Source organism: Eschrichtius robustus, chromosome 3 (assembly GCF_028021215.1).
Source record: "Eschrichtius robustus isolate mEscRob2 chromosome 3, mEscRob2.pri, whole genome shotgun sequence".
Classification (NCBI taxonomy): domain Eukaryota; kingdom Metazoa; phylum Chordata; class Mammalia; order Artiodactyla; family Eschrichtiidae; genus Eschrichtius; species Eschrichtius robustus.
This window is the reverse complement of record NC_090826.1, coordinates 137,904,851-137,931,492: the sequence shown is the minus strand read 5'-3', so window position 1 is coordinate 137,931,492 and position 26,642 is coordinate 137,904,851. Positions and strand designations below refer to the sequence as shown.

Here is a 26,642-nt window from a genome sequence, read left to right as displayed (position 1 = left end):
CCCTTAATAATGGTTTAATCTAATTTAAAAAAAACTTTAACTCATTTCCATTTTGGGTAATACAGTGAACCAAATAACTTGAGAAACTATTTGCTATAAACCCCATTTTTAAACCCCAACCATTTTTTAAAAAGTGTATAACTAACTTGAAAGGAAAAGAAAAGATTTCACTAGAGGTCAAAAACAAAGGAAATAAAGGCAAAAAAGGAAAGGGTACTACAGCTGCCTTTGGAAGATTTCCTCTCAAGAGCATAGGGACTACAGCTGCCTTTGGAAGATTTCCTCTCAAGAGCATAGGGACTTGGGATTTAATACTCCTTCAAAGTCATAATATAAGGCCTCACACCTCTACTGTCTGTCCCCTGTCTGTTCCTATCTAAGGGATCTTCAAAGGGCTACAATTTTGGTGAAAAAGTAGACTAAACAATTCACCTACTGACAGAGGGAGATGATACAGAAGAAGGAGAAAATTAAGTCTTTCACAAGAATTTGTAACTTGCCCTTAATTGGATTTGGAGCTTAAACTTTCAGTACAGAGAAGTACAGATGTTCCCCAACCAAAACATATAACATAAAAAAATAGTCCTAGTTCTGTAATAGCCGTTGGTATTGGCAAAAGCAAACAAAATGCCTCTTCGACAGTATACACCCTCAATCTAGGCAGCAGCAAAATTCCCACAGCTAAAGCTTAAATAAACATGAGCTCTCAATTCAAAATTACAAAATGCATAAGAAAACAAACCATTTTGAGTAAGGATCAGCAGATACAGAGAATTAGTACTCCAAGGACTTTGGATAATAACAGAAATTATAAAATAAAAAGTTGAAAATGATTTAAGAAATTTTAAAAATAAGAAAAAAAATGACACTAGTGTAAAAGCACACAGATTTGAAACAGATTTGACACATCTGAAAAGAATTAGTGAACTGAAATATAGATCTGAGGAGATCATGCAGAACAGAGGACAAAGGGATAGATGAAATATGAAAGGTTAAGATACAAGTAGGAAAGAATGTCAAGTTCCAGTAAATTTCCAATAGGAATTACAGAAGGAAAAAAACAGAGATCATGCAGAGAGACAATATTTGAAGAGATATTGGCTGAAAATGCTCTAGAATTGATGTAAAAACTTAAAACTATTTCTTAATGAAAAATTATAATCTGAGGAATTGAATTTCAGAAACTAAATATCAAAATTTTATAAGCAACTCACATGATTAAATCTTCTTGTAAAGGCAACTGCATTTGGTGCAGAACTGTATTTTTCTTTTTTATTCCATCCACAACTTGAAAGCTCCTGAAAAATTAAGTTGAAAATTAAATATAAATTCATGAAATAGTCCAGTTTTCCTGTTGCATTAATGGTTTCAAAGCATTAAAGTCAGTTGTGTACTTTCCCAGAACTGTTTTATTTAATATGAACACATTTAATAGCATAACCATTCAGTTAAAACACAAAAGGAAATTTGATTAGAACATAAGAGGGCAAAATTACTTGTCTATGTGAACACAGATAATTAGACTTATACTCCATATGCAGAATGATGGGTTCTTCTTTGAAGAGGTTTGAATCCCAAGAGGAAAAAATCTATCTACAAACAATGAAAGCTGAGCATCCCACAACATAGAGTGAAGCCCACTAGTTGTCAAGCCCCAGTCATTCATTCAGAGCTTCCAATCAGCTTTCTAGTACCTCAATCTTTGAGCTGACAGCCAACGACCCCAGGTATTTGAAGAAACCTCTAATAAAGGGGTGTTTGATCCCCCACAGGGTCTATCAATAGAATTCAAAGGGCACAAGAACTTGGATGTAATAAAAAAAAAATTAAATTTTTGTTTTACACTAACCTCTAATTGAAATGACGTTCCTTTTAATTATACATGTAGGCTACAAATTATAGAAGAATTGGCAATACATGTGACTTTGTCACTAATAAAAATCACAGATATTTTCATATCACATTACAATTGGTACAGATATCTCAAAAATATCATTTACCTTCATCACTACTTTGAAGTTGTAATCTCATCACCTATAGATCTTACTTAATATGTTAATAAAGAGGCACATATATTGCCATAGAACAGTTTTTAAAAATATTTTAATAAGTGTATCTTATTAGGACTGATTTCCTTTGATATTAAAGAAGTGTTCAGTTCCAGAAGCTTCAGTTTGCCAAAAGGGTTCAAGGTTCAAAATAGGTTAAGAACCCTGCTATAATACAACCACCACCACCAGAAAGAGACAGAATCCATAGGAAAAAAGGAAAACCTCTGAAGAAATCAAGTTAGGGCAGAGAACAAAAGAAAACTGAGAAAAGAAAAGGACAAAACCATATAATTATTACTTTCAGACAGATATTTCTCCCATTAAATGGCAAAAATAGAAGGATACAAATAAGAAATATTCAGAGAACAAAATAAAACTTTTGGACATGAAAATATAATACAAGAAATTTAAAAAATCAACAGAAGAGTTGTGAGATAAAGGTGATAGTATCTTTTAAACAATAAGTTAAAAGTAGGAGCAAAAATATTATGTTAATTAGAAGAGTCCATTAGAGTCAACTTCTGAATAATAAAAAGAATTTTAAGAGAATACAGAGAAAATAGAGGAAAGTAACTTATCAAAAAAAAAAAAAAAATGCTAATTCAAGAAAATGCCTCCAGAACTTAAAGGACAAAAGACCTGTCTAACACCCATTACAAAAGATTTAAAAAAAAAAAAAAAGAAGACTCAAACCAAGGCCTAGCATCAAAAACCTGTAGCACATTGGAGACAAAGAAATCATAAAATCTATCAGTTCAAAAACAGAACAAAACAAAAACAGATCACCTACAGAAAAATAGGGATCAGAAGGTATCAGAAATCTCAATAGCAACCCTAGAAGTTAAAAGACAACTGAAACAATGCCTTCAAAATCCTAGAATTCTTTATCCAACAAAAATATCAATTAAGTATGAAAGTATACCACAGACATTTTCAGACATGAAAGTCTCAGAGAATTTGCCTTATAGGCACCTATTATCAGAGAGCTAGTAGAATATGTGTTCCATCGAAACAAACTAGTGAAGTAAGAAAAAGGAAGACAAGATCCAGGAAACCGAGGAACCAACATAGAAAGAAAATATTGGAAATTCCCAGATAAACAGTAAAGGGAGATCCTGGGACAAAGCAATGAGCAGACCTTAAGAACAACAGTCCAGATGGTAAGTAGCAAGGATGGAAATTCGAAGAGAGACATCTCTGAAAGATGAAACAATATCTGGAGTGTTTGAACACACTGAGAAAACACACTCACTACATTCACTTCTGGCAGAAAAATTAGTGACAAATATAGAGAAAGCTAAAGTAAGTTATTTAGCTCAAGGAAAACAAAATTTAAGTAAGTAATCATGGCTCAACTGTTCTTTAGCTTTCTCTACACTTGTAAAGAATGGTTGAGCCAGGATTACTTATTCATGTCAAAATTGTGACATAACTATACAGGAAAGAGGAGGAAGTAAATTGTGTAAATGTGAGAGGAAGAGAAAATAAGAGAGTGAAATCATCTTCTATAGTAGAGAATCAATAAATCATATCCAAAATTGAAAAATCATAAGCAACAGGCATTTAGACATATTAACTTAAAAACATAAATTCCTCCAAATAAGAAATGCTAAGAGACTTGGATGGGTGTGGGGCTCAAGGGTGGAGGCTGGAAGGGTGGGAGCAACAGGATATTGCTATATTTTGTTCTCTTATGGAAATATTTGGGTTCTTAAACATGATATATGCATATCTTCAATAAAATTTTAAAATAAAATAGAAACAAAAAAGAATGAATTGATTCAAGGGAAGATTGAGGAAATAGTTGTGATGATATTATAATACTTCAAGAAAAAGGTAATGTTCCCTTGAGTAGGGTAGTGTCAGTGGATATTGAAAAAAACTGGTAAAATATTCAAGATATTTTGGAGGTAGGCAGGACTTGGTCACAAACTGGATCCACACAGTGTAAGCTAAGAATGAGGTATCCAGAAGTACTAAAATTCCCAAGTTTCTGGCTTGAGCAATTGAGACAGGGAATACTGAAGAAAGAGATGAAAATTATCACTTTAACACAATAGATAAACAGTAAATGCTCTGAAGATATGAATTATTTTTTTTAAAACCTAAAATTAAATTGCAACTTTCAAATTCTAAATTACTGACAGAAAAAAAAAAAAAAAATGACAGAAGCAATTCTACAGTAAAAGAAATTTTTGGTACATGATACTCAGCCTAGATACATGCTCATTGCACATTATCTCCCTGTAGAGACAGAAAATATTTAGTGGTAGATATTAACATAAAAATGACATATAATAACTATATTAAGAACATCAAACTTCTAGAAGACATGTTTGTTCTTTCTAAAAATCACAGCCTATTTATACAACCATATAAAGATGTCATAGTTTAGGACAAAATTCCTAGAATTAAATCCATCAACTCTGAATTTGTTTCTTAACCAGTTAATATAATTTCCAAATTTATATTAATTCTATAATCAAAGTGTCTCTATCAAATTGCTATTAAACTTATTGAGCCATTTGATAACCCATTTTCCTATTAGAAGTAAGGTTACACTATAATGAACATTCTTACACCTTTTCTGACATTTCTGATCATTTCCTAAATATATAGTCTTAGAAGTGAAATCACTAGGTCAAAGAGTAGGAACCTTTTCAAGGCCTTGATACTTGTCAAACTGCCCTTCTGAAATACTGAATCATTTATACTAGCACTACTGAGTGTCAGTTTCACAAGAGTCGTATCAAAACTAGGTATATTTAATTCCCTTTCTATATATTATACTTTAATTTCCCCAACTATAAGAGGAATTATGGTCGTTAAATGTATTTGTTAAATAGAAAATGGAGGTTAGGGGGCCGTAAATCACCTATAAACCCACCACCCGAATAAACCTATGTAATCATCTTCCCAATCTTCTTTATGTGCACATGGGGGCTGGCTTTTGTTTGTTTAAAGTAGCCAATACACCTGTCCTTTTCTGTGTGATCTAATCTTCTGATTTTGTGCTTAAAAAGTCTTTTCTTCCTGAGAACATATGTCTTAAGAGCAGCAATAAAAATAATAGTTAACACTACCATAGAGATCACTATGTGCCAGGCACTATTCTAAGTGCTTTAGACATATCAACTCATTTGATCCTATCTTTATCATTATAATTTATTATGATAAGGAACACAGACAAAGGTATTAGTGAATTGTGGCCTTATTTTTTACAGTAAAAATTTTTTAAATGCTTTTCTGACTCCTCAACTAAGAAATGCTAAGAGGTTTTGAAAAATCCATTCAATTTTTGGGACATTTCAACACCATTAGCTTAATGAAAAAATGCTTTTCCCCTTTAATAAAACTCTGTTTGAAGCAGACTGAAAGAAGGCAGGAGTTAAATGAACCTCCAGTCACATTACTTGGGAGCAAATAGGTTAAAATTACATTGGAGCCCTCCATCCTAAAGAAATTTATAATTAAAAAGTATGAAGAAACAAGCAGGTTCTTAAAAACTTAAGATAGTAGTTTCTGCTTCAGAAAACACTTGCCCTTTGAAACAATGTTACATTACTAGCCCATCTAAGACAACAACAAACTAGGGCTATAAAGATAGAGAACAGCATAGTGGCTGCCAGGAGTTAAGGATGGTGGGGAATGAGGGTGGGAGTAGGATGGGTGTGACTATAAAGGGGTAGCACAAATGAGAAATCTTTTGTGGCGATGGAATAGTTCTGTATCTGGATGGGGGTAGCAATAAGACAAATCTACACAAGTGATAAAACGTGGCCTTCCCTGGTGGCGCAGTGGTTAAGAATCCGCCTGCCAACGCAGGGAACATGCGTTCGAGCCCTGGTCCGGGAAGATTCCACATGCCGCAGAGCAACTAAGCCCGTGCGCCACAACTACTGAGCCTGCGCTCTAGAGCCTGTGATCCACAACTGCTGAGCACACGTGCCACAACTACTGAAGCCCGCGCGCCTAGAGCCTGTGCTCCACAACGAGAAGCCACTACAATGAGAAGCCCGTGCACCGCAACGAAGAGTAGCCCCCAGCTCGCCACTACTAGAGAAAGCCCGCGCGCAGCAACAAAGACCCGACGCAGCCAAAAAAAAAAAAAAAAAGGTAAAACGTCACAGAACTATACAGACATGTCTTGTACAAACATCCATTTCCTGGGTTTGATATTGTGAATCTAAAATTATCCTTGTACTATTTTATGCAACTTCCTGTGAAACTGTAATTACCTCAAAATAAAAAGTTTAAAAAACAACGAAAACAAAAACCAATTGAATGGATTATGAAGTAGGCATTGCACTGGGACTCCAGGAACTCATCCAGTACTTTCTTCTTAAACCCTGACATGCATTTATGGTTAAATGGCCTTAAAGGAATTTTGCCCTGCCCCACCTCAACCTCTCAATAGCCACTAAATATCTCTGTGAGAAAAAAGATGCTTTTCCCTTTGTCTCTGTCTCTTTTTGTCTCAGAACCTAGAGTCTTTCTCCAAGTGACACTATACAATCTAAGAAATAAATTCTCCTACCAGCATCATCTTGTATTGACAGCTTATCAGCCAGGTCAAGTTATTCTATACTAAACTATTTCCCACGAACACCAAAAAGTTAAAGTAAACTTAGTGACTCAAAAGACGTTTTTTTTTTTTGGGTCTAACTTATGAATAAGACTGATTCAAGTTGAGTACACTGCGTAAATAAGCCTCTGTTTTAGCAAAGGCTAAATGAAACAGAACCGCCTTGATGCCTCTTAAAATTTGTTCAAATGGATTCAACCTGCAATTTTTAAATCAGGCAGTGAAGAGAAATCTTCTAACAGTAACTCACATATACAAAGGCGATTTCTTAATGGTCATTAAAAGTGTATTTGAAAGTGTACTCATGGACTCATTTTGAGCCATTAAACAGATTATTTTGGAAGCACGTGGGAAGGCAAACACCACAACTGATGACCACCTACCCTATGAAAGAACTACTGAATTTCACAGGAGCCACAGCTTCTCTTACGTCTTGTAGGTTTGTTCTGTAAAGTCAAATTCTTGATCTAAATTTCATCTTGTAGGTTCCAACACTTTTAAAAGCACTGCTCTAAGGGTGATGTTGTAGGGATACCTATAGATAGAAGAAGAGAAAAGGCCAATATAGACCAGCATGTAGACAGAGACTGAGGCAAGGAAAGAAAAAGCGATGGAATTTGTAAAAGACTGTGGGGGGTGGGGGCCCTCAGAGTGAGAAGATGACTGCTGCTGAGGCATTCCTAGGCTCAAAAGCTGGAAGCTTTACAGGGGCATAGTACAGCCATTAGCATTCAGCCTGTATGGCTCTTTGGAAAGAAGTCTCAGCCACAGATGAGGGCTCACCCTGAGATGAGGGGCTCACCGTGATTCCTATATTCTTAATGGGTAGAATAAGCCCTGAAACTATATAATTCTAATGGAATATGTTAAATCAAAAACACCACCTCACTTTTCTGTAATGTACTCACATTCTTTCCTCCCCCAACCTCCCTCCTTCCAATACCTTAAAGCCACCTCTATAGGGAGATCAGAGAGAAAGGCAGAAGCTATCTTCTACCACTGATACTGTGATATACCTACTCTCCTAGTCAACAATTATCATCCCTAGTTCTAATCTAAGCCTGCCCTTACTGTATATAAAGGAAGTTCGCAGTGAGGAACAGCAATAATATGAACTGACGAAACAGCTGCACCTTACTTCTAACAAAACAGCTGCACCTTACTTCTAACAAAACAGCTAGCTTTTTCTAGTCCACAAGAGTCACGTCTTCTTTGCTTTCTTCAAACCTCCCACTATATTCATGGATTTTTACATTTTAATTCTAATGAAAATGATAATTTTCATTAAAACAAGGATAGAATTATGATATTCCTGATGTTGGAATTTTGGATGTTGCCAAGATTATAGGCTGTTTGCATACAGAAGAAATTTTGCATAGAGAAAGCTCTTTATACATATTGTCAGAAATATCTCAATTGTAAGCTTTTCAGAAATGTTTTAATAAGATTCAGAATGACCTATTATGTACTTTCCCTCATTTAACCAGAATTCTTCCTCAATCTCTAGTGTATCCCAGTTATACAGGAGGGCCTTATCTATCCTTTGTATTTAATGTGTTTATTGATATAATCTAAATGACTTATTATATTGACCTACCAGAACAAATAATAAAGTGTGGAACTTTCTTCTTTGAGTAATACACATCACAGGACTTTCAGTCAGAGCCCGTGTCTTTATAAACACTTGGGAACCTCATGAGAGAGGTAAACGTTATTCAGTGTAATGACTACAGTACAGATTTCAAGCGCAGTTCACCCCCCTTACTTAAGACTGATCAAAATCACCAGAGAATTGCTACTGAGGAGAAAGCCTGATTGCAAGAGAGCTTTGTGTCATAACTCATCCTGTGTTGAATAACATAATACTCATTCTGAAGAGAAACCCCATCGGCGTAATGAATGTGGCAATGCCTCCAGGAGAAATACAAGCTTTATAGAGCATCAGAGAATTCATAATAGAAAAAAACCCCCAAAATCCTATGAATGTAATAAACATGGAAAAGTTTTCAGAATACAGTCATTGCTTCCTCAACATGAAAGAACTCACAATGGAGGGAAGCCCTGTAAATGTGTAAGAGCTTTCTAAAAGAAAAAAAGCCTTCACAATCAGAAGAGAAATCATACTGGGGCAATCTATGCATATAAGAAATGTGGGAAAACTTTAACAAGAGCTGAACTTCAACTAAATACCAGAAAATTCATACTTGAAATTAATGAGTGTTTACCTTATGGTAAACTTTTGCCCTTACTGCACACTGAAGAATTCATACTAGGGAAGAAAATGGTTCTGAATTGTGGGCAGAGGGGAAAAAAATTCTGCTTCCATAGAATGAGTGTTACTTTATAAAAGTTACATTCTTGGACTGGGTAAACAGACTTTTGCAAAAATAACTCCAAACATGGTAAACAATGGAAGACGATATGCCTGTAGGCTGTACAGGATAAAACCTTGGAATGGTCACTCATCAAACTCAAATACTGAACAAGTATTATTCAAGCACTATAGATACATCAGTGAAGAGAGTAGACAAGTTTCTGCCCTTGTGGAATTTACGTTCTAGTGAGACCCCCAATCTCTAAGAACTTGACTTATGACCACCCCCAACAATTATCACCTCCTTAAGACTTCTGCAGTTTTGGTCAAAGTCCTATTTATTACTGATTGACAGCTACACTTAACTGAAGCTCTTACTCTGAAGTCACCCCCAAAAATTATTCTACTTCCAGGAATTTCTCAAAAGACCTAGAAGGTATTTTATTGTATTTGTTTATTTAAATAAATTTTATTTATTTGTTTATTTATTTTCGGCTGTGTTGGGTCTTCGTTGCTGCGCGCGGGCTTTCTCCAGTTGCGGTGAGCGGGGGCTACTCTTTGTTGCAGTGCGCAGGCTTCTCATTGCGGTGGCTTCTCTTGTTGCGGAGAACCGGCTCCAGGCGCGTGGGCTTCAGTAGCTGTGGCTCGCGGCCTCAGTGGTCGCGGCATGTGGGCTCTAGAGTGCAGGCAGGCTCAGTAGTTGAAGCGCACGGGCTCAGCAGTTGAAGTGCACGGGCTTAGTTGCTCTGTGGCATGTGGGATCTTCCCAGGCCAGGGCTTGAACCCGTGTTCCCTGCATTGGCAGGTGGATTCTTAACCACTGTGCCACCGGGAAGTCCCTAGAAGGTATTTTAAAGGTCAAGTAGTCCAAAATCCCTTATTTCACACATTTAAATTTTTTTTTTTTTTAAGAAAGGCTGAAGATATGAAATAGGTTGTATTACTGGCACAATCTATAGATGGCAAAGCTGAAACAAAAATGCATGTCTGGCTCATTGCGTTTATGTTTTGCCACTAAAAATTATCTTCTGGGATTCAAAGGGCTTTAAAATAAATTTTAAAATAAGTGAAATTAAGTAATTAAGAATTTTCTGAGCACCCATTCAGAGAGCTGTGAATGTTGGACACTGATTAAAAAAGAAAAAGAGGCAGCAAAGTACATGGAAATTTACCCCCAAAACTGGTTTAAATTAAAGAACAACAAGAACAAAAAGACAGCAACTCTGTGGAAGTTAGAGTTGTAAGGACATATTAACAGAGGGTGAGTGCAGATGATGGAACTACTAACTTTTCTCCTTCCTTGTAATCAGTATAACTTCAGTGCCAGCAACCATATTATTGTGTTTCCTCCCCGTCCCTAAGAAATGGCTACTTATTAGGAGGAGAGGAGAAGAATGAAAAGACTGGTTTTGTGTGAGAGGGATCACTATGCATAGAAGCTTCCAAATTTGGCCATGCTGCTTGGGCCAGTGGGCAAGTGAAGATTCTTAGGATTTCTGTAGCACTAGCTATGGGACTATCAGGGCAAAGCGTTCAGATGAAGGGGGATCCGCCAGTATATACAGATAACAGATGAAGCTGAGACCTGTCTCAGGCCCAGCAACCATGTACAGGCACTAAGGAATGTTCATACTTCTAGAGCGAATGAGCTGCAGCCCTGAAAAAACACTGTGTTCTTTTAATAAATATCCTTCTGAGGTGATAGGGAAGGGGAAGGGGAGAAAAGTTATTTAGGAAGTAAAATCGACTGGAGATACTGGAGAACAGAGGAAAGAGGATGCAGGGAGAAGGGAAAAGAATGACTCCAAGGTTTCTGACTGGTATTAAAAATGGATAGATGGTACAAATCACTCACACAGGTGACCTTAAAAACTAAAACCAGAGCAAACGTAATTATATTCCCACTAAGTAGTTTTTAAAATTACTGGACTTCTCCTTTACCATTAAATTCTTTTCATTGGTGAACATGTTTTTCTATTCTTCTCTACCATAAAACAAAAAACTAAGAAACAAAGTGTCGAAATCTGCTCTTTTGTCTTCCTTCACTCTGAGGTAATTTCAAGTGTGATACAAGGTTGGAGAAAAACCAGACTTAGCAGTATGTTTGCTTCAGATCTGCTTACTTAAAGATGTGATTTCGTTGGCCAGTATTTTACTGACGACTAAGGCCAGTCCCTATATAATAAAAAATAATCTTTGACACCTCAAAGATAAGGCCAATAGTTTCTAGAGGGAAATAAAAGGCTTGGAATTTTTCTTTTTTCCCTGAGCAATTCTGAGGTAGGCAGTGCAACAGACAGGCAGATAAGCAGCTTTATTCTCAGAAAACAGCTGTGCTTCTTATAGCTGCCCCTTTCTTTCTACAAGTCAAGAATAAGTTTAGGGACAAAAGTTTAAATAAATTCTGCTTGACCTGAAAGACTTGGGAATACAGAATGCCACAACCTGGTAAGAATGGCAGGGACCTACTTAGGGAAGGGAATTAATAGGAGTTATATATTTTAATAAGTTTCAAATAACTCAGAAATTGCCTCTCTTGTAGAAAACTGAGTGAGACTTGTGTGGTTCAATCACCAATTTGCAAGAAAAATCACTAAACCACATAGTTGGATTGAGAATCTATAATCTTCAAAGCTCAAATTTAGAACACATTTTATTTCAGAAAATGTGAATAAACCATCACCTGAAATAAAGTTACATGTGGATATTCACACATAATAATGAGTTTTGATTGAAACAGTTTCAGTGTAACTTAACTAAAGACTTTTAAATAGTTTCATAATATATATATATAGTTGTTTAAAGTTTTACATAAAATTATATATAAAGTAGAGACTTGAACATTGGTATAATGGGCAGAAACATGAAGATAAATTTATTGGGTTCAGTGATAACCACTATCTTTTCATATCTGAGGTTAAATTTGGATTTAACAAAAATAATTCATTCTTTAGTGAAGTTAATATTCTAACTACATAATAAGGTAGACACCATTTTATGCTAATAAATGAGACTAATACATTAGATTGGCCACCATCGTAGCTTAAAAAATCTTTTGTTAAAGTTAATAGCAAGAGTTTCACATAATAAACAAACAATATCTGTACAAACAATTTGGCAGTATTTAATAAATTTAAGGATGTTAATGTGCTACAATTCAGTAATTAATGCACTAGAGTATAAACATGGATGCTAGTCAATGATGTTAGACATAAGAAGCTAAAGAAGAAAAAAAACAGGATACCACTTACATAAAAAATCTGAAATCTGCAAAAGCACATATTGCTAAGGGATACATATACTTACAGAAAATCTGTATCTAAATGCACAGGATATAGATCAATACTGGATAGTGGTTCCTTTGGTGGGAGGAGGGAAGAGAGGTGAATATGGGAGGATGCAGAGTGGCTTCAACAGTACTGCTCAGGCTGAAGGTTGAGATGAGAGGTTTATCTCATTACATATGCCTTGTTGTATGTCTTAAAGATCTCAGGATAAATTAGAAAACACTTTTTCTGCCAGATGACAAAGTCCTGTTTACGCTGCCAGATTTAATGTAATCTTGATGATTATATGAGATGGATACATAAGAATATTTTGGTGCTACATCGTTTCTTCCAAGGGTTCCTATTTCAATTTTTTAAGACATTCTCTCATTGAATAAACATTTACTAAACACTGTTCATTTTCTCATTCTAAATACTGAGTTCCCACTACATGCCAGACAGATAAAATAGTAAAAGCAAAATTATCCGTCCTAAGAGTCCTCATGTAGCTTAAAACCTAGCAGAAGTGGCAAGCAATAAACAAATAAGCACATGATTAACACCACTTTATACCTGATCACGCCTTCCTTCTTAAAAATATGTCTTTCACTTGGTTCATCGAATTTCACACTAACCTAGGTTTCCTCCTAAATCACCAGCTGCTGCTTCTCAGTTTCTTTTGTTAGCTCCTCCTCAACTCTAAATAGGTCCCTTCTTTTCTCCATCTATTTTCACTCTCTTGGTAATCTCACCTATGCTTTAAATATCCCTACACTGACAACTCCCAAACTTACATTTCCAGTCTGAACTGAAAATATATGCTAATATATGTTACGTAACTTAACATTCTCCTTGGCTGTCCAACAGGCAGGTAAAACTAAACATGTCCAAAGCTGAACTCAGGCTCTTCCTTCAAGGGCCTGCTCCTCTGGCCCTTCTCCACAGGCTACACTGCACAGTCTATTCTATATAAATGGCAGCCCCAGGAGCTATGAACACAATCCTAACAATTTTCCATCTCAGAGACTATCAACTACATGTGTCCGGTGTCAGGCCAAAACCTTGCCATCATCCTTGACTCCTCTTGCACATACAGTGCCTGACAACTTCTCACCACCTCTTCCCCTCACACCCTGACGCAAGCCACCTCCATCTCTCACCTGGTCTCCTCGATTCAGTCCTTGGTACCAGCCCCTCCCCACCCCCAGGCTTGCTTCCCCACATACCCTGGTCAATAGTCAGGAAGAGCTACTTAAAACCCAAGTCAGAAAATGTCACTTGTTTGCTCAAAACCCTCCCCTCGCTTCCTATCTTTTTCAGAGTAATGGTTTTCAAGGCACCGTGCCATCCAGCCCTCTCTACCTCTCTCACTTTCTACTAGATCCTCGCGCTCACTCACTGCAGCTCAGTGGCCTTTGCCCTGGGCTTCACACCTCACACCAGTAATCTTTTCCCTTATGTGAGCATAATAAATCTTAGTCTCCTTTAAAAAAAAAATGCCTTCCTTGATTTTTTTCTTGTCTCTAAAATACAACACACAGTCATATTATAAAGTCATAAAATAAAAGGTACAATGAAAAGTATCCAGGGCCATTGCAGACTTGTATATACTACAACAAACACACTATATTTTGTTCCCAAAAGAACTAAGAACGAAACTTATGGTACTAAATATCAGTACTGTTTTCTCTGCTGGAACACTCTTCCCTCAAACACCAGTACAGCTTGCTCTCTCACCTCGTTCAGGTCTTTCTCAGACGGCACCTTTTCAGTGAAGCCTTTCTGACCATCTTACCTAAAAATCACAACTCCCACTGCCCTTATGCCGCCCTATCCTCTTCTGGCTGTTCGATGTTTTTCATGACACAGTACTAGTTCACCTCACTCAAATGTAAGATGCATGAGGGCAGGAATTTTAGTCTCTTCAGTGCTGTAAGCCAGTGCCTGGCACAGAATAGACACTCAGTAAATACTTGTTGAACCACAACACATAAATGTAAAACTGCAACTGACAAGTCCAGTGAAGAACTAGGAAGTGGTGGGAGAGCCTGTAGGAAGAGAAGAAAAGCTCACCTGAAAAAGTCAAACTTGATCTGAGAACTGAAGGATGAGTAGTAGTTAACTAGGAGGTACACAGGCTCAGTGGTGAGAGGGGCTAAAAGGCCACTGTAGCTAGACCAGAAAAAGGTGGAAAAGGTGTAAGATAAGGTTGGAGTGGGTAAGAAGAGGCAAAACTTTGAAGAGATTTGTAGACGATATTAGGATAGTTTGTCTTTACCCTCAGAGTGACAGGAAGCCACTGAAGCATTATAAGCAGAGGAATCCAATGAGCAGATTTACATATTGAAAGATTACCTTGGCTATTGGATAGAGAAAGTTTAGAAGGGTCAGGGTGGATGTGGACAGATCAGGTAAGAGGGCACTGCAGTAATTCAGCTGAGTTACAACGGTGTCTTGGATTGGGGTGTTTAGAGTAGAGAGAGAATGGATAAATAAGATACTTAGGTTAAAAAAAAAAATCAATGGGGTTGGTGTTAAATTAGATCAGGAAGTGGGGTCAAGGGAATTTTTAAGGTTCATTTCTATGAAGTTTACAAAGCACTGTTAGATGTCCCAGGGAAATAAAAATTTCCCATTGACTTGAAGTTTATGTCCTTAAGTAATAGTCACTGTCTAGATCTTCAATGTCAAACCCCTCTCCACAAATGACTATCAAGCACAAGCACTTGCAATGTGGCAACTCCGCATAAAGATGTGCTGTAATTATACAATATACACTGAATTTCAAAGTCTTAGTACAGAAAAAAGAGAGTAAAACATCTCAATAATTTTTATACTGATTACAAGTTGAAATGATAATTATTTTGGATGCAGTAGGTTAAATACAATTATGAAAATTAATTTTACTTGTTTCTTTTTAATTTGTAATGTGGCTACTAGAAAATGTAAAGTTATAGAAATGGTTCACATTATATTTCTACTGGATGGTACTAATGTCGTATGAAACAGAAATATAGTAATTGCAGTTTATTCAAAAGGAAAAAAATATGTCTAAGGAGAAGATGGCTGAACTTCAGGGCAAAAAAATGTAATTTTTATAAAGAATTTAGTTTGCTTTGTTTTGTTCGGGGATGTGAGGAAATGAATATTTCAGTTACTATCATTTAAATAAAAAAGCCATTTTCTGTTTGTGCCTTATTTATAGACTAGATTGTTCCTCTTCCTCTGTTGCTAAACTACTGGTTCTATTGAGGGTGCCCACCATGGTAAGGGAGGAAAGTTAGTAAAACACAGAGCTGTGGAAATGACAAAGACTCAGAGATCATTCAGGCCCATCCTTTCATTTTGTTAAGTGACAGACTTGAGATACTCAGACATTAAGTAAATTACTTGAAAAACACAGGACTAATACTGTCTATACCACTGAAGATACAGATGTTTTCTGTAACATCTATGTTATAGTTGACTTGAAAATACTGCAACAAATATACTATATTTTGTTCCCAGAAGAACTAAAAAAATATCTTATGGTACTGAATATGTCAGTATTATCAATGACTTAGTTTTGGGATACAAAATCATATTAATATTCTTACCTGATAAGAGTGGAAAAAGCATCAGTTTTTAGAGTCTGAAAGCCAGTTCCAACACTTAGCTGTGTATCGGGGACAAATGTCATTCTGTTTTCTCATCAGTAAAATAGATACTTCAGTAAAGTGATGAAGCCAAATCAACCAAAATGATTCAAACAGTACTATCTATGACTCAACAGTGTGTAGCTATGAATGCCACATGAGTTTTTGAGGCCTGAGTAATATACAGATAAGTTACATCAAAAGCTTTAAACATTTAAAAATTAATATAAAGTATAATTTGTCATTTCTAAAACTTCTTAATTGGCGATACTATAATTCACCATCTTGTATATTTTAAAGGAAAGTTCTTAAAACTACTCACATCTGGTTGAATGGCTTTGAATACTGGAACATCCATTAGCGTTATCTGACCCTGAAATGAAAAGTAAAAAAATTACAATTTCTTGGAATTCCATAATGTGACATATATTTGCAAATAAAATTATATTCTGTACTAAAACATATTGAGTACTCAAATCTTTACCAGAAAGAAATCTCAGTTTTATAAGGGCTTAAGAAAATGAAAATTTAGCCCTTATATCATTAAATATAATTATTTCTAATTATCTCATGCCTATTCATATTTTCTTGTGAGATAAATGAGGTAAAGCTACAAAATAAAAAAAAATAATTTTAAAAATTTGAACATGGTCATACATTAAATCCAAATTAAAAAAAAAACTTGGATCTACTGGTTCGTAGAGCAGTGTTGTTGTTGTGACTATTAAATCATATCTACTCAAACAGTAATATAAAATATGACATTAATGAAAAGGTATTCTTCCCAATTTATAAGAAGTAACTGACTCTACACTAGTGGCAACTCATATTGAAGGACTTCACATGGACCTATCTCAACTGTGGCTACAGATGTAAAACAAAATCTAGCAATATAACAAGGAATAACATGCTATGGCCAAACACAGTTTACTACTGGAATGCAAGAGTGATGCAATATCAGGAAATCAATATATTCTGCTAATAAGTTAAAGGAAAAAGATAGCACAAATAAATGAACACATATCGTTTAAGAATTAAAAGTTTTTCTAGGTATTCTTCATGATACTGCAATAATGCCTTCAACTTTAATTTTTTAATTTATGAAAAAGTAAAAATACTTCTTACATATGTCAATAAAGTACAGTTAGCTTGGGGAGGTGGTATTGGTAGGGACAAAAGCAATTACCATGAAGGTAAATACTTCTTATTACTTACCAAGTTGATAGTGTAACTTACGAAGCTGCTCTGAAAACATCAATGGATTTTCTTACCTTCTCAGGTTCATTCCTCTGCTTGCTCCATTGTTGTGCTACTCTCCCCATCGATTCCCACATCCAGTTTTTTTTTTTAAAAATCTCCTCTGTTGGGCCTACAAATTCTAACTGAATAGCACCAATATGTAAATTATGTGCAAAAACTGGAGAACAAGAGGTGGGAGACTTACCGCATATTCTTCTGGTGTAACCTTAAGGACATCAAACACCACAGCATCAAAGCTTTTCTTCAATTCAGAACCTTTGTCACTTAATGACTCAGAACTGCTACTTTTCTGTTAAATTGAAAAAAAAAATGCAGCCATTTAAAAACAGCCTTGCAGTTAAGTGTCATGGAAACTAGACTGAGGAAAGCTAAGAAAAGTGAGTTAACAAATGCTGTAGAAAAGCTGGGCAGAACATACTGCTTACTTGGAAGGGCACTAGGAATAGGGTCGGGCAACTTGAAATCTAACCTCAACTTTAGATTTTTAGGTTCTTGAGTAAGTTTTCCTGTCTGTTTCCTCACCCTGACATTCTATCATTTCCAAAAGAAATAAAAGATATTGTCAATAACAAGTTCAATAATTTTCAAATGGGGTAAAAGAAGTTAGGGGAGAAGGATACAACCATCTATAATTTTTAAAACTCATTTTTATTAAGAAAAAGACAAATTATTTTCCTAACATAAACCACAGGAAAACATTCAGAGTTCCATTAACTAAATAACCCAGTCTAGTTTGTTAAGTGAATGTCTGTCTGTGATAGTACAATTGATAATGTTCTTCTTATTATAGTACAGATTTAAGCGTTTTCTGCTTTAATTCTGAATTTGCTGTTGCTATATGTAGAACAAAAGGTGGCTTTTGGCCCTGAAAATCTTATTTCTGTTAAATTTCCACTTCATCTGTACTACAAAATAAAAGTGTATTTTGCAATCAGTTGGCTGAAATCAGAGTATCACCCCTGTAAGAACATTTAGATCACTCTCTGTTAAATGGTGGTAGGATATCAGGCTACAGTCAGTGGCAGAAAAAACTAACCAAAGTTTCATTTACGGAGGTATAATATTATGTATGTCAACCTACCAGCTTTTTTTTTTTTTTTTTAAATATTACAGAGGGCTTCAGACCTGAGGAGCGTTTTTTTAAAAAAATTATTTATTTATTTATTTATGGCTGTGTTGGGTCTTCGTTTCTGTGCGAGGTCTTTCTCTAGTCGTGGCAAGCAGGGGCCACTCTTCATCGCGGTGCGCGGGCCTCTCACTATCGCGGCCTCTCTTGTTGCGGAGCACAGGCTCCAGATGCGCAGGCTCAGTAGTTGTGGCTCACGGGCCCAGCTGCTCCGTGGCATGTGGGATCTTCCCAGACCAGGGCTCAAACCCGTGTCCCCTGCATTGGCAGGCAGATTCTCAACCACTGCGCCACCAGGGAAGCCCCCTACCAGCTATTATACATCAATTTTGAGCACCTGTCATTATGCTTCATTTTTACTTTTTCCTTCCCTTGCAGTAGCAACTAAATATCAAAATCATTACAAAGGAAGGGATCTGTCATTAATTTTGGAAAATTTTCAACCATTATTACTTCAAATATTTCTTCTGCTCCTTTCTCTTTCTCCTCCTTCTGGCAGTCCCATTACGTACATGCTACACCTTTTGTCATTGCCCCACAGTTCCTGAATATTGAGTTCCATTTTCCTCATTCTATTTTCTCTTTGCACTTCAGCTTGGGACGATACTATTAACATGTCTTCAGGTTCACTGATTCTTTCCTTAGCTGTCTACTGGTCACCAGTCTACTGGTGAGCCAATCAAAGTCACTCGTCATTTCTGGAACGACGTTTTCGATTTCTAGCATTTCCTTTTGATTCTTAGAATTTCAATATCCCTGCTTCTAGTATCCATCTATTCTTGCATGTTGTCAATTTTTTCCATTAGAGCTATTAGCATTATTAATCATGGTTATTTTAATTCCCAGTCCATTAATTCCAAAATCTTTGCCATATCTGAGTCTGGCTGTGCTGCTTGCTTTGCCTCTTCAGCCTATGTTTTTTTGTTACTTTTAGCATGCCTTAAAATTTGCTGAAAGCCAGACCTGATTCAGTGGGTAACAGAAACTGAGGCAAACAGGCCTCTAGTGTAAGGGTTTACGTTTATTTGTATAGGAGTTATGCTGTTTACTATTTGTTGTGGTTAGAGGTGCCTTCACTTTCCTCTAGTGTCCTTGTTTTTGTCTCTGGGTTTTTCTAGAAACTCCTCCTTAGGTAAGAGTCTGCGCCTTGCACTTCTTTCAGCTGCGATCCTTTACTATTATACAGGAGCCCCATTGATGTGGTGGTTAAGGTGTGGGAAGAGGAGAAGTGTTCCATTGCCCTACAATCAGGTACTTTAGTGAGCCTGTGCCCTTGGCCTGTGACCTTAGGTGCTTCTCAGCACCCCGGACTCCCCTTAGAAAGTAAGACAGGAAGGCTAGAGGGCCCGGAGTTGGGTATTTCTCTTTCCGCAAGTAGGTTAGGCTCTGGTAAAGCAGTCTCCCCTGAGGTCAGGTGGGGAATAGAATGTGCTCGGCATATTTTAGGATGATTACTTCCCCGTAGTATATTTCAAAATGGTTACTCTCCCCTCTCTCTGCTGGAAACAGGAGGGATTTTTCTCTGAACCTCACTGTGAGAACTTGGTGGCGCTCCTGGTGGTAAAACTCACAAATGTGGGGAGGGAGACCTAAAACTGAGCCCCCAGGAGTTCTTAACTCTCAAGCTAGTCCACACACTGCCTCCAGCGGTCTGTCAACTACGGTAAGCTTTCCTACCCTTTCCTGGATCCAGGGAATTCTGCTCTTGGTAAACAGTGATTCTCTGTGTTTGCCTCTTTCTCCAGTTTTCAGGGCATCACAGTCAACTTGCTCTGTGACATCAGTTCTCTGACAGAGCTAAGATGAGTTATTGGTTTTCAGTTTGTTCAGCTTTTTTCAAGCTGTGAGGACAGGATTGATGAATTCCAAGCTCTTTACGTGTCTAAGCAGAAGTCCAAAGTCTCATAAATGGATTTCATATATAGTATCTTATTCCATGTGCTTAATCTCTGTAACTAAGACTAGCTTACAGTATGTTGACAATGTTACTTTATATTCCAAGACTAATATAGAAATTTATTCATGTTAAGCATTCAAACAGACATCAGTTAAGCAGTATATACTAATCCAGTAACTACCAAATAATAAATATATTGTCAAGTAAATACATTCATTTTAAACATAATTTGGTAATTTTCTCCAAGTTTCTAACTCATTCAAGACAAGTGAGCAAATCGTAATGGCAATCTTATTGCTTATCAAAGTTAGTAATCATTTCCCTCTTTTCCTTCTTACAAGCCATTAGTAGAGGCTTTAAAAATTATGAGTAATGTGCTTCTATCTGCTTTCCCACTACCAATAAATAAGCTGGTAATGACAAGAAGCTAAGCAGTACTGAGACATAATGTGCACTAAGGGCATAGTAGTAATTCTTTATTCACAACAAGACTAAAAAACTACTCACACTTCTAAATGTCTGAAAAAAGTTTGCCACCACTCTACTGACACCAGAAGCTTAAACATAGGTTAAGTCTAGAAGGCAGAGACAGGAGGAGTCAATCACCCATCAAGTACCCTAAGTACTTGTGAGGTTTTCATATTTGTGAGAAGTTTGCATTTTGATATGTTAACACATCTTTATTTTAAGAGAAGGTAGAAAAACATATATTTTTAATTTTATCTTCTTGACACAGCAGGAGGACAATTTAAAAGGCAGACTTCCCCCCTGCCCCTTACTTCTCATATACTAAATTATATTACTCTGAGGTCTGATGTAATTCATCCACTTTCAGCAAGGCCAACACAATTTTTTATATGAGTGAAATGATCTATTTTATTTAACAAACAATTGTGTACTGTTTCCTGTAATACTAGCTCATATGTTTCAGGATACATAGTCATAAATATACTATACATATACACACATACATTTAACATAGTCAAGAAATATGGTCATAAAAATACCATGTAAATATACATATATTACAGACATATTTACAAACATATATAATCCCTGTCTCAAGGAGGAAGAAAAGCTATGTATAAATTTATGGAAAAAATTATTAAAAATGTTTTTTTTTAAGTGATAGTTTCAAAAATCGGAAAGCTCCTATCTGTTTAGGGAATCAGGAGAAAACTTCCCTAATTTTTTGAAATAGAAAAGGCTAAGGGTTTATACAAACATCAGCAAGATGTAGTATTCTTTCATTAGAATGTAAATTTCACATAGAGAATTAGTAGCAGTTAAATCCATTAGAAAGAAAATTTAGGCTCATTTTGATGAAAGTCTTAAATGTAGGGCTGAATGTGTATTTAGTTAGTAGGTAATGAGGAACCATGGACAGTTTGGGAATACAATAAAGTATAACAGCTGTATTTTAAGAATATTAAAATTGAATTACAGTCAAATGTACCAAAAATAGCAGCGAATAGAAGTGCAAGATCAAAATAAAAGGCCACTACAACATTCTAGACAAGAAATAATAAATGACCAAACTAAGATGGTACTAGTAGAAATGAGGAGTAAAGGACTAGATCTCAGAGATAAGGTGTGGTGGACAGGCTCTAAGCCGGCTGCCAGGCATCTCTATCTCTTGGTGGTCACCCCCCTGTGTAATCCTCTCCACTTGAGTGTGGGCAGGACGAGATGTCACTCGATGATTACATTACAGAGGATTCTAACTTCTGTTTTGTTAGCGGACTCTCCCTGCTGTGATGTGAAAATGGGTGTGGTGGGCAAGGGGAAGCAGGTTAATGCCGAATCTACAGATCTGAACTTTGATGCTAAGGAAACGGTCATGCTACTAACAAAAGTCAGAGAAAGGGGGTGGCCTATTTTCTTTACAGGTAGTGCAGCAGAATAGAAACAAAGTAACCTGATTTTGTTCATATTGTAAGTAAAAAGTCCATCCATCAGAAATGCTTAATAAAATTCATAAGGGAAGCCAGAGCTACAGTTAAAAATACGGAAATGATCTAATAAGAAAAATAACTGAAACTACTGACTTAGAATATTTTCAGTGACAGCAAGGCCTAAGTAATTGGCCTGGGCAAAATGAAGTTATCAAGGAACTCTGAGGTCAAGGTGTTAAAGTGTCATAAACATTTATTCTCATCCTCTATGGTAAGGGTAAAATAAAGGAGAAATATAGAAGCTAAATACTAAAGTTATTAAGGCAAGCAGGCAAGTACCCTAGATTTACAGACAAAGCAAAAAAAAAAATGGGGGTGTGTGTGTAGGTGAGCATCTAGTTCAGTCTTTATCTCCATCTTTAACACTCTGAGCTACATCACCAGAGTAGCCCTTTCAACATTCCAGCCTAATGGGTCTTTGATCTCCTTCAATGGGCTTGGAATCAAGGGATCTGACAGTGTCAATATTATCTCATTCTTTGCCCCACTTGTACTGTTGCCCTCAAGGTTCATAAAATGTAAAAACACTTTAAAAAGAAATTCTATGCATTCTTTAAAACTAAACCCAAGAAAGGGTTTTAAGTAATCATTATTTGTCAAGTATATGAAGTAGGTAGGGATGAACTCCTAAAACGTACAATGAACACATGGATGGTACAATGAAAATAGTTTTTTGAAAACTGAAAAATCTGTAACCCTTTTTCTCAAGCTCTGATTTACATCTGTGACCAATCATAATGCTTAAAAAATTAGAATGCCAGGTAAGAAATTTTACAACTAAACTTTTTAAATGTCTTACCTCAGAAGCAGTAGCAGCAATATTAATACTGCTTGCCTGCCCGTTCATTAGGTCCATGCTTCCCACAACATCAGTCCCTGACGGTAGTTAACAGCAACAGAAGACTGATTGCTTCACGTCCAAGGCCACAAATACATTATTATTCCTGTAAAAAATAAATAGAAAACTTTAACTGTGTGTCTTATTGGAAGTTTAAGAAAAGAGGGCTTCCCTGGTGGCGCAGTGGTTGAGAATCTGCCCGCCAATGCAGGGCACACGGGTTCGAGCCCTGGTCTGGGAGTATCCCACATGCCGCAGAGCAACTGGGCCCGTGAGCCACAATTACTGAGCCTGGGCATCTGGAGCCTGTGCTCCGCAACAAGAGAGGCCGCGATAGTGAGAGGCCTGCGCACTGCGATGAAGAGTGGCCCCCGCTTGCCACAACTAGAGAAAGCCCTCGCACAGAAACGAAGACCCAACACAGCCATAAATAAAAAAAAAAAAAAAAAAAAAAAGAGTCTCTTATTAAAAAAAAAAAAAAAAAAAAAGAAAAGAAACCCATGCCTGTCACCATGCCAAGAAATAAAATACTCCAAATTTACTAAACTCTATTTTTCACTTCAGTTAAATCACTAAATCCGGTTTGAGGACAATCCTATTAATGCTATTTTCAAATGATCAGAAACACCAAATGGCCCGTGTTCAACACATGTTGCTGTTATATTCTTTATCAGCAAAGCAAAGGTATAATTTTTCATTTATTGTAAGAAAAATTCAAAAGGCTTTTTAGTCTTAAGAAAATAAAAAGTATAAAAAACACGTGGCAAAGTAATATATGGTCTAACGAAATAAATTTTAGAGATCTAAATGACATCCCTAAATCAACCATACTGAATAAGTTTAGCAGTGTTGATAATGTAGTTTACAAAGATATCACGAATAATTAAAAATAATTATGGAGCATGTTATAAAAATACCACAGTACATGATATATTTATTTGTATAGGGCTTTAAAGTTTACTGAGTATCTTTACTCCATTATCTCACTGATCTTCACAACTACCAAGAAGACTAATTAAGGAAGATATCATTATACTCATATAACACAAACACAGCCTCTGAGGACACAGGTTGGTAAATGAGGGGTCAAGAATAAAATTCAAGTCATCTAAAATTCTATTCAAATATTCTTTCCACACCACCATAGTTTTTCCACTTTACTGGAAGTCAGAATGTTTACTTGAGAGTCTAATCCCTTTCCACAAATAACTTGCTGTATATCACTGTGTTGGTAACTTCACCTATCTAGGAGGGAATTTCTTCCTCTCTGTAAAATGACCAAATAAACAGAGTAAGGTCCCTTTCCAACTTTAAATTTCTATGATATTTTTCATAAGAGAAATGGTTAAGTGTCTATAAATTAGGTATTTAAAACTATATCCACTTTTTTATTGAAGTGTAATTGACTTACATTATTATATTAGTTTGAGGTGTAAAACATAGGGTTTTGATATTTTGACACATTACAAAATGACTACCACAATAAGTCTAGTTACCATCTGTCACCATACAGAGTTATTAACAATACTACTGACTATATTCCTGATGCTGTGCATTACAAAATTATACCCACTTTAAAAACTTAGTTTGAAATATCAATAATAATTCTCTTGAAATGCTAAGTTTCCTCTCTCTGGAGAAGCAATATAGGACAGTGATTTAGAAGCACAAACTCTAGAAAAAAACTGCTTAAGTCTGAACCCAGCAAACTGTTTGCCTTTTCTCTGTTCAAGTTCCTTACCTATATAACAGAGATAGCAGTAAGTACCTACTTCATAGAGTTGTGGTGAGGAGAAATTAATTAATATACTCAAAGCACCTAAAACAGTGCTGACACATGGTAAGAGTGCTATTATAATGACACACGCTTTGTCTACTATCTAATGAATCCACACAAAGCTTAAATTCAAGGGAGTCTTCTAATTAAAGAAGACAAAAACCTTAGAAATATACCTCTCACAAAATACATGTTGGTGGGCATCAGCAAAATCCTGATTGCAGACATAATGAATGAGAATGCCTAAAATATGTTTCCTAGATGTAGCAAAACATGTTGTTGGTTTTCACATGCTTAAAAATTATTACTAATGATAGCAGCCTTCAGTCACATCTTAAATTTATCTTCGTTTCTTCAGATATATCCTAAGTACCTGCTAAGAGCAAAACATCGTGCTAGAATTTTTTAAATGAGAAATACATTAGAAATAATGATTTTTTAAAAAACCATTTAGAAAACCAATATGAAAATGAATAGAGCATAGAAATACTTTAATTTCCTTCAATCTACAGTATTTATTTTATAAACTTCATTTATCCTTATTAAGAATCTTATTAAGAATCATTTATATTTACAGTACTATACAAAATGAACTTGATAATCCAAATTCTCTCTGAAGGCAACACTCAATTTGCAATGAAATGTCTTCATTTCATTCCACATTCTATGCCTGATTAATTTAGATACGAATTCATAAATCAACAGTGCCCCCTAGTGTTAAGAAAAATAATCAAATCGTTAAAAAAAATGTATCCTTAGTCTAACTTATGTATCAAATATATAAATTTTATGGTTAATATCTACTGAAAAAGAGGTAATACACCAGGAATAAACATTAATACATTTGTAAACAATTAACAGTAAAGAATAAAGTTTTCTCTGCCTGCTTTTAATCAAAATGTCATTTAAATATCCTATGAAAATTGTCATATTAAAACCCATTACATGAAAAAAAAAAAAGTACAGCAAAGCATACCTCAACAAAAATCTTATTTATAATTACTTACAAATGTACTACATGTCAGTATTTTATACTGTTTAAGTTCAACAAAGCCTCATATGACACCATAAAAACACTGCAAGTCCTAAGAGACAGGCATGGGTTTATATTTTTATAGTATGTGCCCCAAGACGTTTCTGTGCTTTGCACACAAAAAAGGTCAAATTAGGTAAGTCAAATATACGCCTTAATATTATTTACTTTTCCTAGCGCTATGTATAAACAGCACAATCATTCATAATAAACACCAACATCACAGCAGCTCTTTTCTTAATGAAACTTATTATTTCCTATTCTGAAACTTCTAAAGACACTTAATCTGTCCTTTAAAAGGGTTTAAATACCGAAACAGGCATAGTACTTCAATATAATCCCCAAATAGGAAATCTGAAATGTGTAGATTTACCTCCCCTGCTTGAAGTCACAAACTAGATTATTTAAACTGCAGGCACAATCATTCAGTCTCCTAACTCCTCACTTTCTCAATGGTATCCCCACAAAGAAACCAATGCTTTTTAAAAAAGTAAACAAGAGGGTAAAGTTAAAGTGACAACTTCTCACTAATTAATGTAATCTCATTTCACAGTACCAGTTCTTTTCTAAAATAATTTATGCTATCATCATTAAGAATATTATGCTAAAGACATTTAATAGTTTTAGAAAATATGCTCTAGAAGAGCTAAGCAACTATAAGAAAAAAGGTAGTGAAATGCAATTAATTACTGCAATTTCTTTGGAAACATTCAGATAATACAGAATTGATATGCTTACACAAGTTGGCTTAAAATCTCAGTACCAGAAATTCATCTTACTAAAACTCTGGAGGGGACTTCCCTAGTGGTCCAATGGGTAAGACTCCACAGCTCCCAATGCAGAGGCCCGGGTTCAATCCCTGGTCAGGGAACTAGATCCCTCATGCATGCTGCAACTAAGAGTTC

At 35.8% G+C, this 26,642-nt stretch overlaps 1 protein-coding gene across 2 annotated transcripts in view; it reads right to left on the bottom strand.

Annotated features, from left to right (window-relative positions):
- RALGPS2 (Ral GEF with PH domain and SH3 binding motif 2) overlaps nt 1–26,642 on the bottom strand; it is a 163,083-nt gene that overhangs the window by 99,807 nt on the left and 36,634 nt on the right. For both annotated transcript variants that reach the window (XM_068541309.1, XM_068541310.1), the window contains exons 2-5: nt 22,889–23,033; nt 17,296–17,400; nt 16,174–16,224; nt 1,215–1,298 (exon numbers count right to left, since the gene is read on the bottom strand). In XM_068541309.1, the coding sequence (XP_068397410.1) occupies nt 1,215–1,298; nt 16,174–16,224; nt 17,296–17,400; nt 22,889–22,945 (297 nt within the window). In that variant the 5' untranslated portion in view covers nt 22,946–23,033. The remainder of the gene's footprint in view (nt 1–1,214; nt 1,299–16,173; nt 16,225–17,295; nt 17,401–22,888; nt 23,034–26,642) is intronic.